Raw genomic sequence first — 14,016 nt, 5'->3', positions numbered from 1 at the left:
TATTCTACTCAGGTAGTAGACAGTCTGCTCCTTTCCATGTTCATTGTCTTGTGCAAGCATACTACCAATTGATTCTTCTGCGACCGATAAATAAAGCTTTAACGGCCACTTCTTTCTTGGAGGCATTACAACGGGGGGGTTTGCCAAATACTCTTTAATTTTGTCAAAGGCCTTCTGATGGGATTCGTCCCAATGAAATTTCTCATGTGACTTTAATTTCACTAAAGTCGAAAAGACATGCACTCGGCCAGTATGGTTAGAAATAAATCTTCTAAGAAAACCTACCTGGCCGAGGAACCTTTGCACTTGTTTTTTGTTGGCTGGGGCCCTAGCATTTATAATAGCTTTGACCTTGTTCTGATCAACTTCAATACCTCGTTTATGTACCAAGAACCCCAAGAAATTCCCGGCTGAAACTCCAAATGCACACTTCAATGGGTTCATTTTCAATTTGTGAATCCTCATCCTTTCAAAGGCCCTTTTCAAGTGTTCCAAATGCTGTCTCTTGGCCGATGATTTCACAACCACATCATCTATATAAATTTCCATGAATCGGCCAATCATATCATGAAAGATAGAATTCATTGCCCTTTGATAAGTAGCCCCAGCATTTTTTAGGCCAAATGGCATCACAATCCACTCAAAAGTACCAATTGACCCAGGACATCTAAAAGCCGTTTTATGAACATCTTCCTCGGCTAAATATATTTGATTATAACCTGAATGGCCGTCCATAAAAGACAATATTTCATGCTTAGCGGCCGAATCAATAAGTTGATCGGCCACAGGCATTGGATATTCATCTTTTGGAGTGGCATTATTTAAATTGCGAAAATCCACACAAACTCAAAGTTTGCCATTCTTCTTCATTACCGGAACAACATTAGAGAGCCATTCAACATACCTAACTGTTCGAATAAATCCTGCCTTAAGAAGTCTCTCAATTTCTTCTTTAATTTTGAGCATTACTTCCGAAGACATCCTTCTTGGTGGTTGTTTATATGGCTGAAAATCTTTCTTGATCGGTAATCTATGTTCTACCAATTTTCTAGACAGGCCAGGCATCTCTTCATAACTCCAAGCAAAGCAATCCTTATATTCATTTAATAATTTAATCAAATCGGCCTGGAATTTAGGCTCAAGCAAAGCACTAACAAATAATGGCCGATTATCTTTTTTAGTACCAACATTTATTTCTAATAAAGGATCTTGCACCTCTGCTTTATTATCTTCCATCCTCGAAGGGGCTGACTCCAAATCTTCAAGTTGGATTGCATCCAGCTTTTCGAAACCTTCTTCAATTATATCGGCCGTGCTGGCCGATACCTCTTCATATAGTTGTTCTTCTCTGGCCAGTCTCTTCTCAGCCAGATATGCTTTCAGTCTGATGCAAGCGGCCCTGAAAGCTTGCCGCTTCTTTTCTTCATTGGTTTTGTGATCCATCAGTAACATCTTCAATGTCTTTGATGGTCGACCTGAAAATATCAATTTTCGGCCGAGCTGCTTCTGACAATAATTCTTTAATATCAGCATTAATTAAATTCTTCTTCATTGTTGCTGCTCTGGTCGTCCCATCCTGTTAATGCCAACAAATTTGATAGGTACAACAGTTTCATCATAAAGTGCAGCCTCAGCCGAATACACCCTAGCTATAAAGGGTTTGTTATCGGCCTCAACAATTTTTACCTCATTTCCGTCCCAAAAAATCAACATTTGATGCAAGGTTGATGGATGCACATGTTAGGATGAATCCAATCTCGGCCTAAAAGGAGATTATAGGCCGCGATTGAATCAATGATAAAGAAAGCCGTAAAGGATGTCTTACCGCCAATAGTAATTTCCAAAGGTAGAATACCTTTGGTGTTACTAGATCCTCCATTAAAACCACTGATGGCCACGTCGGTTGGAACTACATCATCCATGGTTTTACCCAATTTCTTCAAAGTAGTTGATGGAATGACATTCACCACCGAACCATTGTCAACCAAAACCCTATTGATTGGCTGACCCTCAACCCATACTTTAACATACAACGGCCTCAACTGCTGTGTCATGGACAAAGGTGGTTTTTCGAAAATGATTTTATCGGCCTTAGATGGCTGATCCTGAGAGATCAATCCTATCCCGGCCGATGAACTTGTCGAATCGTTCTTAATTTCTGAAGATTCAGCCTTTTCCTCCTGCTTGGCTGACTCAACATCCCTGTTCACCGTTGGTTCTATCCTTGCTTCAAACACAGAAGGCAAAACAAATACCATGTTACAATTTACCTAATTCGGGAGAGAACCAAAACGAATTCTGTTCTTGGCCGCATGCTTTGGATCCTTGTCTGGCTGATCATCTTTTTCTTCATAAAAGCATGCCTTATTTTCAAAGGATGTAGCGACCTCCATGTCTTCAGCCACCACTGGTTCAATTTTCCTTTCTAGTTGATCATGGTCGATCTTGTCTTCTTTCCTTTTAAGTTCTGCATTTTTCCTTTGCATCCTCCTTTTTTGGGTACGTGTAGGAGGCTGTTTAGGAAACTTTGGGTGACTTACTCGAGTCCATCTGCCATGGTCAACCAAAGGAGGTCTAACCGTTCTTACACGGCTAGATTCTTCTCCTTTTTGAACCCATATTTCTGACTGAATTGTTAGTTTCCTTTTGAAACTAGGATAAAAATGTTGTTCTGGCAGGACTCTATCGGCCACCGATGACCGAATGATTCTCACTGCCCTCGGCCCATTTTCTCTAAATATTGATCGATTGATTTCTTTGTGATTCTGTCTAGGCTGATGGCCTAACCTTTCATGGACACTGCGCTTTCTGGTTGATTGGAAATAGCCCCTCTTGTCTAAGTCATTCCTTTGGCCTTTATAATTTGGACAACAACCATGGTTGATGAGGGCAATTTGAGCTTCTCTTAACTGAATTTCCAAGTCCTTAACTTTCTGCTCATCATTACTGGCCGATGAACTATCAAGAACTTTTGGTAATCTTTCCTGTCTACCATTATCAGCGGCTTTTTCAGTTGCCAGGCTGATTACATTGGTACTGACAATATTAGGAAATGGATCGCCATCGACCCTCATTACATCTGGCTTCTTTTCAGGGAATTTCAATACACCTTCATCGATAGATTTCTGCAATACATTTCTAAATACATAACAATTGTTAGTAGTATGATTCCATGAATTATGAAATTTGCAGAACTCTCTTCCTTTTAAATCATTGGTCGATGGTATATTGTGTCCTTTTGGCAAAACGATTTGTTTGTCGGCCAACAAATGATCAAAAATTTGTTCTGTTTTGGCCAGATCAAACGTATAAACCTTACCAGTATCAGCCGTACCCTTCCTGGCCGATGAAGTCGATGGCTGAGTACCACTGGTGGATACATTTGGTTTTGTTAAAGCGTCACATACATAAGGTTTCTTTAGAATGACTTCGGCTAAATTAGCTTCAAAATCTTCCTCTTCAACCACATCAGTTGAATAAACTTCATAGTTGGGGTCCCTATAGTACGTACCTTTAGAGGAATTTTTTCGTTCTTTCTCCTCTTTGAGAACCAACTCATACCTGGTAGCTTTCTCGGCCAGGTCATACATGTCACAAAATGGAACTCCTTCAAGCCTCTTCCGAAGTTCAAAATCAAGGTCGTTCAAAGCCAAACGAATGTACTCCTGTTCTGGAAGAGGTACACGACATCTTAATCTTGCTCTCCTGAATCTTGCAATGAATGTCTCGACCGATTCACTAGGCAATTGACTTAGCCTGGATAAATCGGCCAGAGTAGGTTCTGTCTCCGTACGGTAGAACTGATTGTGGAATAATTCCTCCATCTGTGGCCAATTAAAAACAGAGTTAGGAGGTAGACGAATATACCATGAAAAAGCTGCCCCTGTCAAAGAGTTAGGAAAAAGTCTCAATTTCAACCACGGGCTAACACTGGCCTCTCCACATTGAACCGTGAATCGGCCAATGTGTTCCACGGTCGATTGATTCCCCTCTCCACTAAAGGTTACAAAGTCAGGGACTTTATATCCTCTAGGGAACTCAACTTGGTCTACCACTTCTGGATAAGGAGTTCTATAAATTGGTCGGCCGGCACCTCTAAGTTCCAGGCCATATTCTTCTGTGAGTAAATCAGCTAATTGTCTTCTATCTAACATGACTTGAGGTTGCTGATTTAATATTGGTGGTATGTAATTAAAAACTGGCGGCTGATTAGCCGCTGGTTGATAGCAATTCAGCCAATCATGTGGCTGATTAGCCATATTCTGCCCCCCGAGCCCTACCTGTGGCGGCACATGATTATACAGTGGGTTCGGTGGCCTCCACTTGATCTGATTGCCCCCCGAGTTCAAAGGCATCCGAGGAGGGTTTGGTAGAATTACCTGTGGCTGCGAACCTACTACTGGTGGCTGATTAGAACCTGCCAACGTAGGCTGAGGATAGCTTTCTGCCCAGGTGAGTATCATATGAACCGGCTGACTTGATGTTGCAACTGGTTGGAGTGTCACTACTGGCGGCCATGGCTGTGATGTTTCAATGGCCCTCTCTGGCCGAGCAGCTTGGGATAGATTCGGCTGAGAAGCCGATTCCTAATTGTTGGAGCTGCTAGCTTGAGTCGGCTTGTTCAAAATAAAGGCTGAGAGTTGGGACATATTTTCATGCAAGTCGTTGTAGCGTGCTCCCATCCTTCCCATTGCATCTACCAAGGAGCTAACCTGTGCCTGAAGTACGGCTAACTCATTAGTAGGACCTGCTGTAGAGTTCTCAGCCTGTACTGGCTGATCGCCTTCCTCCAAATCTTCATCAGTAGCCACGGCCTTAGAATTTTTTGTGGGCCGCGGCATATTTGCCTCTTTTATAACACTCTAGTAGTGGTCCCACCGGGCGTGCCAAAACGTGTTCGCGCGGTTTTTGTTCCCTACGCCGGTCGATGGACTCTTCGCGGGCGTGCCAAAGTATTTGTACAAAATACCCAAAATATGTAATTGAACACCAGCCTATCCCTTTTTCCGATGGCTGACTCTCAAGCGATTGTGTGGGAGAGAGACTAGTAAGAACTCCCAGCAAGGTTCTTTTATGCCTTGTTTGTAGTAAGGACTTTTTAGAGTGTCTAAAGAAATGCAACGACTGATGAATGTTTGAATGGATGGAATGGCCGAGTGAAGACAGGCGGCAAGAACTTAATCGATCGCCGGCCGAACGTGATGGCGAGAACTTAATCAATCGCCATCAGCCAAACACAATGGCAAGAATTTAATCGATCGCCACTGAAACGTGATAGCAAGAATTTAATCAATTGCCATCAGCCAAGTAATGACAAGAATTTAATCAATTGTCACCACGATTCAATGGCAAGAATTTAATCAATTGCCATTAAATTGAAAGCCTAACTAAAATTGCGTAATTAAAATTGACATAATTGAAATTGAAAGAAAGTAAATGGCTGAATTGAAATAGTTGACAATGATCTAATCAATTGCCATTAAATTGAAATAAAGAAATTGATAGGAAAAAATGACGTAGAGTCAATTGAAAACATTTTTAGTTGAAATGCATGTTTTGTGGTGGTACTGGACAAATTGGAAATGGAATACAATACTTCTATTTATAGAAGTTCTATCTCAACTTATTTTCCTAATTAATTGCTAGAAAATCTCTTTTGCTTCAATCATTTTCTTTTGAAATTCAAACTGAGCTACGGCCCAACATTCCTCGCCTTCAATATCGATGCTCCATTTTCAATGGGAAAGTCTTTACTGAAATCTCTCTTTGATCCAATCAAATGCAAGTTGTGGAATTGCTGAAAAGTTGCTGGAAAGTTGCTAATTTTTAGCAACTTCTTTCCTTATACTTGGTCACCGTTTCTTCCTTTAAATTGCCCAAAAGCCATTTATCGCTTTTATATTTATGACGCGGCTGCCTTTTGTATTTTTCCTTGTTCCATCCAACTAGAATTCCTATCAGTTGTCTGATTTCCTTAAAACTTTAGTCTTTCCTTTCCTGTTGATAACCCAACTTGAATAAAGTCAAATGTTTGTTGCTATATTTTAGCAACTGCCTTGTTAATGAAGTGGCTGAATAACTTTCTCCAATACTTGTTCCTGATATTTCTTAACTGGCTGATTCCCTTGACGCCATGTTAAAAATACTTATCAGCTTTTCGTTGGTTCACGTCATCGCTGAGATGGCTGCCAAGTTTTGGTGCCAACACAATAATAAACCAAACACGTCCCTTATTCTTTTTTATTTTTATTTTTTTATTATCAATTCCCCTAACTTTAAAAAAAAAAATAATAATTTAAAACACTATTTGGCTATCTCTCTTTCACCCTTGCAATCCATCATTTTCCTCTTCATTAAACAAACACAAGACATAATGGATGAGAACCACACATTTTATATTGGTTCTTAAATCATTGTTAACGTGAAGAGCGACGCCTAATCTAATTTGTTTATTGCTAAACTTTTACTTCGAAAGGCATAATGTCATTTAGTCATTGGTGGTTTTGTGTGTTACTAATTTTAGTTGCTAATGCTATAGTTAATAATGTGTTCAATTCTCATAGGGCATCACTATCACGTGGTCCAACCGTGACCATGTCCATGTTTGTCCCTCCACTCAACAATTTATCCACGTTGACAATCTCTCTACCGTCCGATCAGATTAAACCCACCTCGCATCCAACGACCCCAAACCTCATAAATCCACGCTCAAAATAGCCTTGCATTTCCATGTCTGCCAATTTAGAAGAAGCGGTTTCCCGACCCCTGAAAACCACCCGACATCTGAGAGAGTGGTATCATGTTCATGTAGTATACTTTCTCTAAAAACCACTCCTCTATCTCTCTTCCTATGAATTTGAAGTACCATATCTTATAGCATCTCATATTCTCTTCCTCCCACGACACAAACACACAAATATATAGATATAGAGAGAGACAATCCCTATATATATATATATATGTCGGTAATTCTTTTCGAATTCAATTTCTCTCTCTATATTGCTCGTGTGTTCAACACCGGAGTAGAATTGTTTTGAAGTAATTTAGCAAGTAGTGACAGATTGTAGCTCTCTATAACTTGCATTTTTCTTTGTTGTTTCTTTCTCTAGCCAGTCTACATATGTATAGGCGTTGAGAGTGTATATATATATATTTGTGAGACTAGCTATTTCGTCAATGGCGTTTCCCAACCACCTCTCACAAGAAATGGCGTTACAACATTTCTCGGACCAACACTTAGGTGAAAACACTTCAATTCTACGGGCTATATTGCCGGAACAGCTCGGTCAATCTTCGCCGAATGGTGCCGGAAGGGACCACAAGGACATACAGAGACTCATCTTCGAGTCCGCCGGGACACCGCCGGACCACCACAACTCCCCGCATCAACCACCGCAAGTCAGCGGTGTCGGTCCGACGTGGATCAACAGCGCGATTCTCCGGCAACAGAACCAGTACGGCGAGGGTAATTTCCTCAATCTGCACATGAATTCCGAGCCGGCGACTTCGCAAGCGTCGAATCAGTGGCTCTCGAGGTCGATTCTTCAGCGAAGCGTCAGCGATGCTCGCGACAGCGTTCAGGTTTCCAACGATTCGATGATCGCCGCGGCGATATCGCACGAATCGGCCGACTTGAACAACGATAACAATAGGAATATCGGTAGCAATCAGGTGCACAATAGTGGCGGAGGAGAGTTGGCGGAGAGCGAGATCGGTGGCGCCACCAGTAGTGACGGTGATGGAGTGTTGAATTGGCATAATGCAAGGTACAAAGCTGAAATGTTGGCCCATCCGCTATACGAACAGTTGTTATCTGCGCATATAGCGTGTTTGCGTATCGCGACGCCGGTCGATCAGTTGCCAAGGATCGATGCTCAGCTCGCCCAGTCACGGCATGTTGTATCCAAGTATTCTGCTATCGGACATGGTAATCCTGCTGATGGTAAGGAGCTTGATCAGTTCATGGTAAGCTTTTGTGCTCTGTTTTATACTATACATACATATATGTTTATATATATATACATTGTTGCCTAAATGCTCCTCCTTCTTATTCATTTCATGATATTGTGTTGTTGTTGTTGTTCACATTGGTGTTATTAATTGAGCCTGTTAATCCGTAGTATTTATGAAACTGAAGAGGAATTTATGGGGAAGGGTGTGCGTACTATGTACTGATTGTGGAAATTAAAGGCTATTGTGGTATTTGTACAGTTATGCAGAAGTTTGCTTTATGCATAAATGCTTTCCAATTTTGTCTCTTTGTTCTTAGGGTTAATGGATATTGATATATATAGATTGTTAAAGAACTGCCTTTGCTTGGAGAGGGTATCTTTACACTGGTTAAATGAAATTGATTCATCAGCTGAATTCTCTGCAAGGGATGACAGAATATAATGTGATATATATATATATATATTCTAAATGCATCCTCTGAAAATTGTATGTAGTTTAAATTGAGGGAAAACCTGTGGCGTTGGCTTTTTCCAATAATTTGCACGGGAATGGGTCTGTTTTGGGACATCAGGACTGACTGTTTGTCCCTACCGGGACTTGAACACTCAACCTCTCCTTCGGGAGGGAGAGCTTATGTCATCTAGGTTAGTGCCTATTGGTTACGGCGACATATAGTTAGGTAGGGGTAATTCATTAGTCAAAACCGTGATTCTTGTCGTACTGAATTTTTATGTAGGTGCTCTGATTGCTATTAGGTAACGAGTACTTATCGATTGGATGTTCAGGTCAGTGATATTATGTTCAATGTTGGTTCTTTGCTTTGAGTGCTGATGATGTAGAAAACCTTTACCATATTGTTGACAGAATATTTGTTCTGTATTTGGAATATGGGGGAGGCAAAATTTTGAGCAAAGAAATATTATGAGAGGGATTGCAGGCTGCAACAGCATATAGAAGGAAGTTTTGCATATTATGCAACAATAGACCAACTCCATAAGTAAGGACAATAAAGTGATCCTCTGATGTTGGAGATCCCCATGAAAGAATAAATGCTTCTAGCTATAAAAGATGACGGTAGGAAGAAGAACCTTTTGAATGAATCTGACTTTCATCGAAAGGAAGTCAAAGTTGAGATGTGCGAAGAAGAAAATAGTTCTGCTGCAATGATGTCATTTTCAAAATAACAAAACATGGCGTTTTTCTCTGCATTTGGTCTTAATTAGATATTCAACCATAAATATTGTTTCTGTGATGAAATTGAAGGTGATTTTTAGTAGTTAAAAATTGTTTGAATTTTATATAGATAAGCAAAAATGGATTCATTCTAGCTTTTAAGGTTTTAATCTCTTTTAAAAGCTTATACACCTGAAGTCATTAGTTAGCTTCTTTGAGTTGTTGAATGAAAACGTACTGCTTTTGCTTTGGAGTACATGTGGATGCGTATCAAGTAATTCTGTTGGAAATCATACATTTTCATCATACTAGTTCTCTTCATTATTTGGAAGGGAAGGTCCAGCACCTGAATCTCGGTTATTATGATACACGACAATGAATAAGTAGATAGGGGAAGAGGTCTGGGATCTTTTTTTTTTTTTTTTTTTTTTGGGAAGAAATTTTGGATGGAACAAAAAGGAATATCTTTGTTTAAACTATTGATTTTTTGTTGAAATGAGAACATTCTGTGGACTGTATGATCTCAATTCCTACAAGAATGATTCAATTCTCTATGCTTATGAGGCTTCATGTCTTCCCATACACCTAATCTATATACCTCTGTCTTTTTCTTAAGGTGAATGTGCCTTATTTAAAGTGTTATTTTACTAGAAAATGTGTTCGACATTAAAATAAAAAATATGACTTGGATGAAAGTCCCTAATATATTTTTTTTTTGTTTCTCCTCTCTTTGTAATGTAGACACATTACGTTCTGTTGTTGTATTCTTTTAAAGAACAATTGCAACAACATGTCCGTGTTCATGCAATGGAAGCAGTAATGGCTTGCTGGGAGATTGAGCAATCACTGCAGAGCCTAACAGGTAATTTTTCATTATTGTACCTTTCCAGAATTTTTTTTTTTTTTTTTTTTAACAAAGTTTGCTTTCTTTTTCTCCTAACAAATGTTGTGTACTTGTCTTGGAAAATAGTATGTTCCAATCCTTTTTTCTCCTGAAATTTTACTTGCTTCATTGCTTTTGAAGCCTAATAATGTTGATAGTCATACCATTTTCTTAACTGTTTGAAACTACTCGAGGTATTATTTACTTACTATATTGGGGTCTTTAGTTTTTGTGACTCCTCGTGCTTGATCTTGCTGTAACATGCAGTTTGTGTGCTTTTCTTTTTAGTGAATGAAAACCACCCTTGTTAAATCAACAAAAAAAGAAACTCTGTAATTGATGATGTGGTCCTTGAAAAAATTCAGTTCTTGATTGACGACAAGGAATTTCAAGTCCTGAATCACTTGTAGTGAAACGAGATACATAAGTAATTCAATTTATGAGAAAATAATTCTATCCATGGCACAATGCAAATTTGGTTTATCAGGTGTTTTTAAGTATGCAATTATACTATTAGCTGCTGTTTTAAAATCTGGGAAAGATGCAAAATTTATGCTTCTCCTTCTATTCCACAAATCTATGTTAAACGTTTCTAAATTCTTTTCGAAAGTTTTTTTTTTTCAATTCATGATTAAGAAATAGGGGCGCCCTACATCTCCCCACTCGTCAATTGGTAAATATGAAATTATAGGTGATGTAAACATGTAAGCATTAGAGAAATGACACGAATAATCTCCAACAAAAGTTTACGTGGTTTGGTGGTGTACTTACCTCAGTTGAGGTGTGGTGTATTACTGTATTTTACATTCTTTAGTAAATAATGATAATTTTCTTTTAAGGAAGAATACTCTCAAATTAAGATTAAAACAATTTTATTTCCTTCAGCCAAGAATAAATATTTGTAAGTTTCCAATTATTTTACGAATTTCCTCCGTATCTAACGCAAAGCATTTCCAAGACTTAGTTTTCCCCTCAGCTTCAGTCAGAAAAGTATTGCCCTTCATTGACTTCTCCGACATTTTTTTGCTGACAGGTGACTTCTGCAATATTGTCATCATAACTATATTCAATAATACCCCATTAAGCTTAAGGTCTCATGGATATTCAATTATTGGTCCTTGTACTTCAGTTAGTACTTTCTATTGCTTGATCATATTCATATAATTCTTAAATTTTATTATTTTAATACTTCAATGTCATCTTTCTTTTCTGGTTCAGTTTATTGAGGTCCTCTAATCACTTGTTATTTGAATCCAAAGACCGTAAGCCAAAAGTATTCTCTTTCATGGCGTGGAAGTGTATTGACCCCATACATTAAATTCTCACATTGCTGTATAAGCAACACCAATTCCACTTTGTGTGGAGAAAACAGCAACTATATTACCCAGAGAATGGTATAAGGCTTCAAATTTCTGCAGCAGGAGTAGAAAACAAGGAAAATTGGAAAAATATATCGATAAACAATGATTAATGATCAAACACTTAGAGAACCAGTTTGTGGCTGAATTGAGTGAATGGATAGATGCTGTGAGAAATTATGGGATAATGCTGAAGTTCTTGTGTTCTTCATGTGTTTTTCCATGCATCTCATGTATGCACGAGAATACTTCATCGGTTCACAACTAATAGACATTTACTGCTAAACTTGCTTGAAGACAGATTTCACATTTAATATATCACATCCTAGATAAAATTAACTTTTCAAAAATATCTCTTCACCCTGAAACTATTTCTATGAAGCAATCCCTTTTCTTGATTTGTATAAAAAAAAAAAAAAATTATGGAGAACTTTTAGATTGCTCTAAAAATATTATTTTGCATATTGTCTCTTTGTTTGGGAACCTTTCATTTTTAATGGCTGATGACATTTGGACGTGGAGCACCTGTATCTACTGTAACTGTGATTCTCAAATATTTTGCCTATCGACACCTGCATAATTTTTTGTACATCATATTTTTTTTGTAGTCTGTTTAAAAAGTTCATTTTCTCAACTGTTCTATTTGTAATCAATTTTTGTATGACCAATGGGAACCTTCCTCAGTGGTTTTTATTGTAATGAATATACGATTAATTATCTATTCTGGATTCTTTGGGTTTTTCTTAAACAATCTTTTCCATGGATTCTGAAGAATACCTTGGTACTTCTTTCCTTTTGTGATAAACAATTTCGTCTAGCACTAAAAAAAGGGAATAATAATAATAATAATAATAATAATAATAATAATAATAAGTAAAAAACTAAAATTGGATCGACCAGTTGACCCTGGTAAAATTTATGCATTTGCTTGAAATACTAAAACAAATTCTGCTATCACATGCTACATGAACAGGAGTCTCTCCTGGAGAAGGCACCGGAGCAACAATGTCCGATGATGATGACCAAGTAGACAGTGATATGAACTTGTTTGATGGAAGTTTGGAGGGTTCTGACAACATGGGATTCGGTCCTCTTGTCCCGACAGAGAGTGAGAGATCCTTGATGGAGCGAGTAAGGCAAGAGCTAAAGCATGAACTGAAACAGGTGAGCAAGTAAATATTTGACTGTGGACTTCTTGTACATATATGGTAGTGTCATCAACATACTCTTTTTTCTATAGGGTTACAAGGAGAAACTTGTGGACATTAGGGAAGAAATTTTGCGCAAGAGAAGGGCAGGAAAATTACCTGGCGATACCACCTCTGTCTTAAAAACCTGGTGGCAAACACATTCAAAGTGGCCTTACCCAACAGTAAGTGTCGGCTCATCACTCCTTTGCATAATGTCTGATATCTTGAGTGTGAAGCTCAACTAATTTTGCCTTTCAATGGTAAGTTGAACCTTGTAAATGATGCTTGTGGCTTTTGACTTGTTCTCGAATGTTAGGACCAGTTTGCCCTCATGTGATCTCCTTCATGTTAGAAAGCAACTAAGTTTTCCGTTTAGCTTTATATTTTGGAACTGCTTGCACTAGGCTTAAATGGGCAAAATTCTTAAAGCTTATGATAAGCTAATCAGAAGAGCAGCCAAGTCAATTTTTACACAATTACTGTTCAAATCACTGTGGTTTTATAAATCTTTTCAGGAGGAAGATAAGACAAGATTGGTACAGGAGACAGGTTTGCAATTAAAGCAGATAAATAATTGGTTCATCAATCAGAGGAAGAGGAATTGGCATAGCAACGCTTCGACTTCTACTTCTACGGTCTTGAAGAGCAAACGCAAAAGGTATGCACTTTGAGCATATATACGCAGCTATTTTAACTTTCACAAGGGCTTTCCACCAACCTTAATTTGGAAATGAAGTAATGCAGGTGACAATAGCGGTGATCGTTTCATGTAAATGAAGAACAAATCAGAAAAACAAGATCAACAAACAATCTCTGCTCATGCTTCCCCTCCAGTTAAGATTTTAGCAACTGCAGACGTAGGTACATAGAAAATGGGACAGCATAAGGCATCAGATGAATATTGTGGAGTTCGAGTAAAAGAACCGCCACCATTTTGCTTCTAGGGAGAAGGAGCTGACATTGCTGAGGAGGTGTTGGTGAAGAATTTGATATGTACCACTTAACAGTTACGCAGAAAGGATTGCGGATTGTGATATGAGTAGAGGGAGTTCCATTCTAAGAATATATGACCAAAACTGAGTTAGATAGTTCCCACGCATTGGTGGATTCGGATATTTGTTCACCCTTATCGTATATGTTAATGAAAATGGTGATGGGTGTGGCTTTAGTAGTTCCATAGTAGTTACAATAATGTGTATAACTTTTTTAGCAGTGTTGTAGTGTTGTAAACTTATAAATAAGGGATATATGAGTACTTACAATCTTCTATTGATACTCTTTGATTCTACTTCTAAACCAGTTGTAGAGTTAAGCTTGTTCTGTTAGGGAACTTGATCGTATATATCTTCATGTGTGTGTAGATGGTTCTGCATATACTTGTATTTAGACTACAGTTTTCATAGATCAAAATCCCACTGATTTACTTGAAAACACATTGTGTTGCCAATTTTATTTCGTA

At 38.4% G+C, this 14,016-nt stretch overlaps 1 protein-coding gene across 2 annotated transcripts; it reads left to right on the top strand.

Annotated features, from left to right (window-relative positions):
• Positions 1–6,712: 6,712 nt before the first annotated feature.
• On the top strand, positions 6,713–13,832 carry LOC132304509 (homeobox protein knotted-1-like 3). 2 transcript variants are annotated; one of them, XM_059802230.1, is made up of 6 exons: positions 6,713–7,965; positions 9,868–9,988; positions 12,341–12,531; positions 12,608–12,739; positions 13,073–13,215; positions 13,302–13,832. In XM_059802230.1, the coding sequence occupies exons 1-6, from the start codon at positions 7,177–7,179 to the stop codon at positions 13,303–13,305; spliced, it is 1,380 nt and encodes a 459-aa protein (XP_059658213.1). In that variant the 5' UTR covers positions 6,713–7,176; the 3' UTR covers positions 13,306–13,832. The 2 variants fall into 2 exon arrangements, with proteins under 2 accessions (XP_059658213.1, XP_059658212.1); XM_059802229.1 differs by having other exon boundaries at positions 13,294–13,832.
• The last annotated feature ends 184 nt before the right edge of the window (positions 13,833–14,016 follow it).

The sequence above is a fragment of the Cornus florida genome, unplaced genomic scaffold, assembly GCF_030987335.1.
Source record: "Cornus florida cultivar Cherokee Brave unplaced genomic scaffold, ASM3098733v1 CherokeeBrave_3.0.0_Hap2_Chr04, whole genome shotgun sequence".
Taxonomy (NCBI): domain Eukaryota; kingdom Viridiplantae; phylum Streptophyta; class Magnoliopsida; order Cornales; family Cornaceae; genus Cornus; species Cornus florida.
This window is presented reverse-complemented; position numbering and strand designations above follow the sequence as displayed.

Excerpts from the sequence above, each read along its gene's own strand:
- LOC132304509 (XM_059802229.1), top strand. The coding sequence starts at position 7,177 with ATGGCGTTTCCCAACCACCTCTCACAAGAAATGGCGTTACAACATTTC. Across the intron at positions 9,989-12,340 it reads ATCACTGCAGAGCCTAACAG|GAGTCTCTCCTGGAGAAGGC; the intron begins GTAATTTTTCAT and ends CTACATGAACAG. Across the intron at positions 12,532-12,607 it reads TAAAGCATGAACTGAAACAG|GGTTACAAGGAGAAACTTGT; the intron begins GTGAGCAAGTAA and ends TTTTTTCTATAG.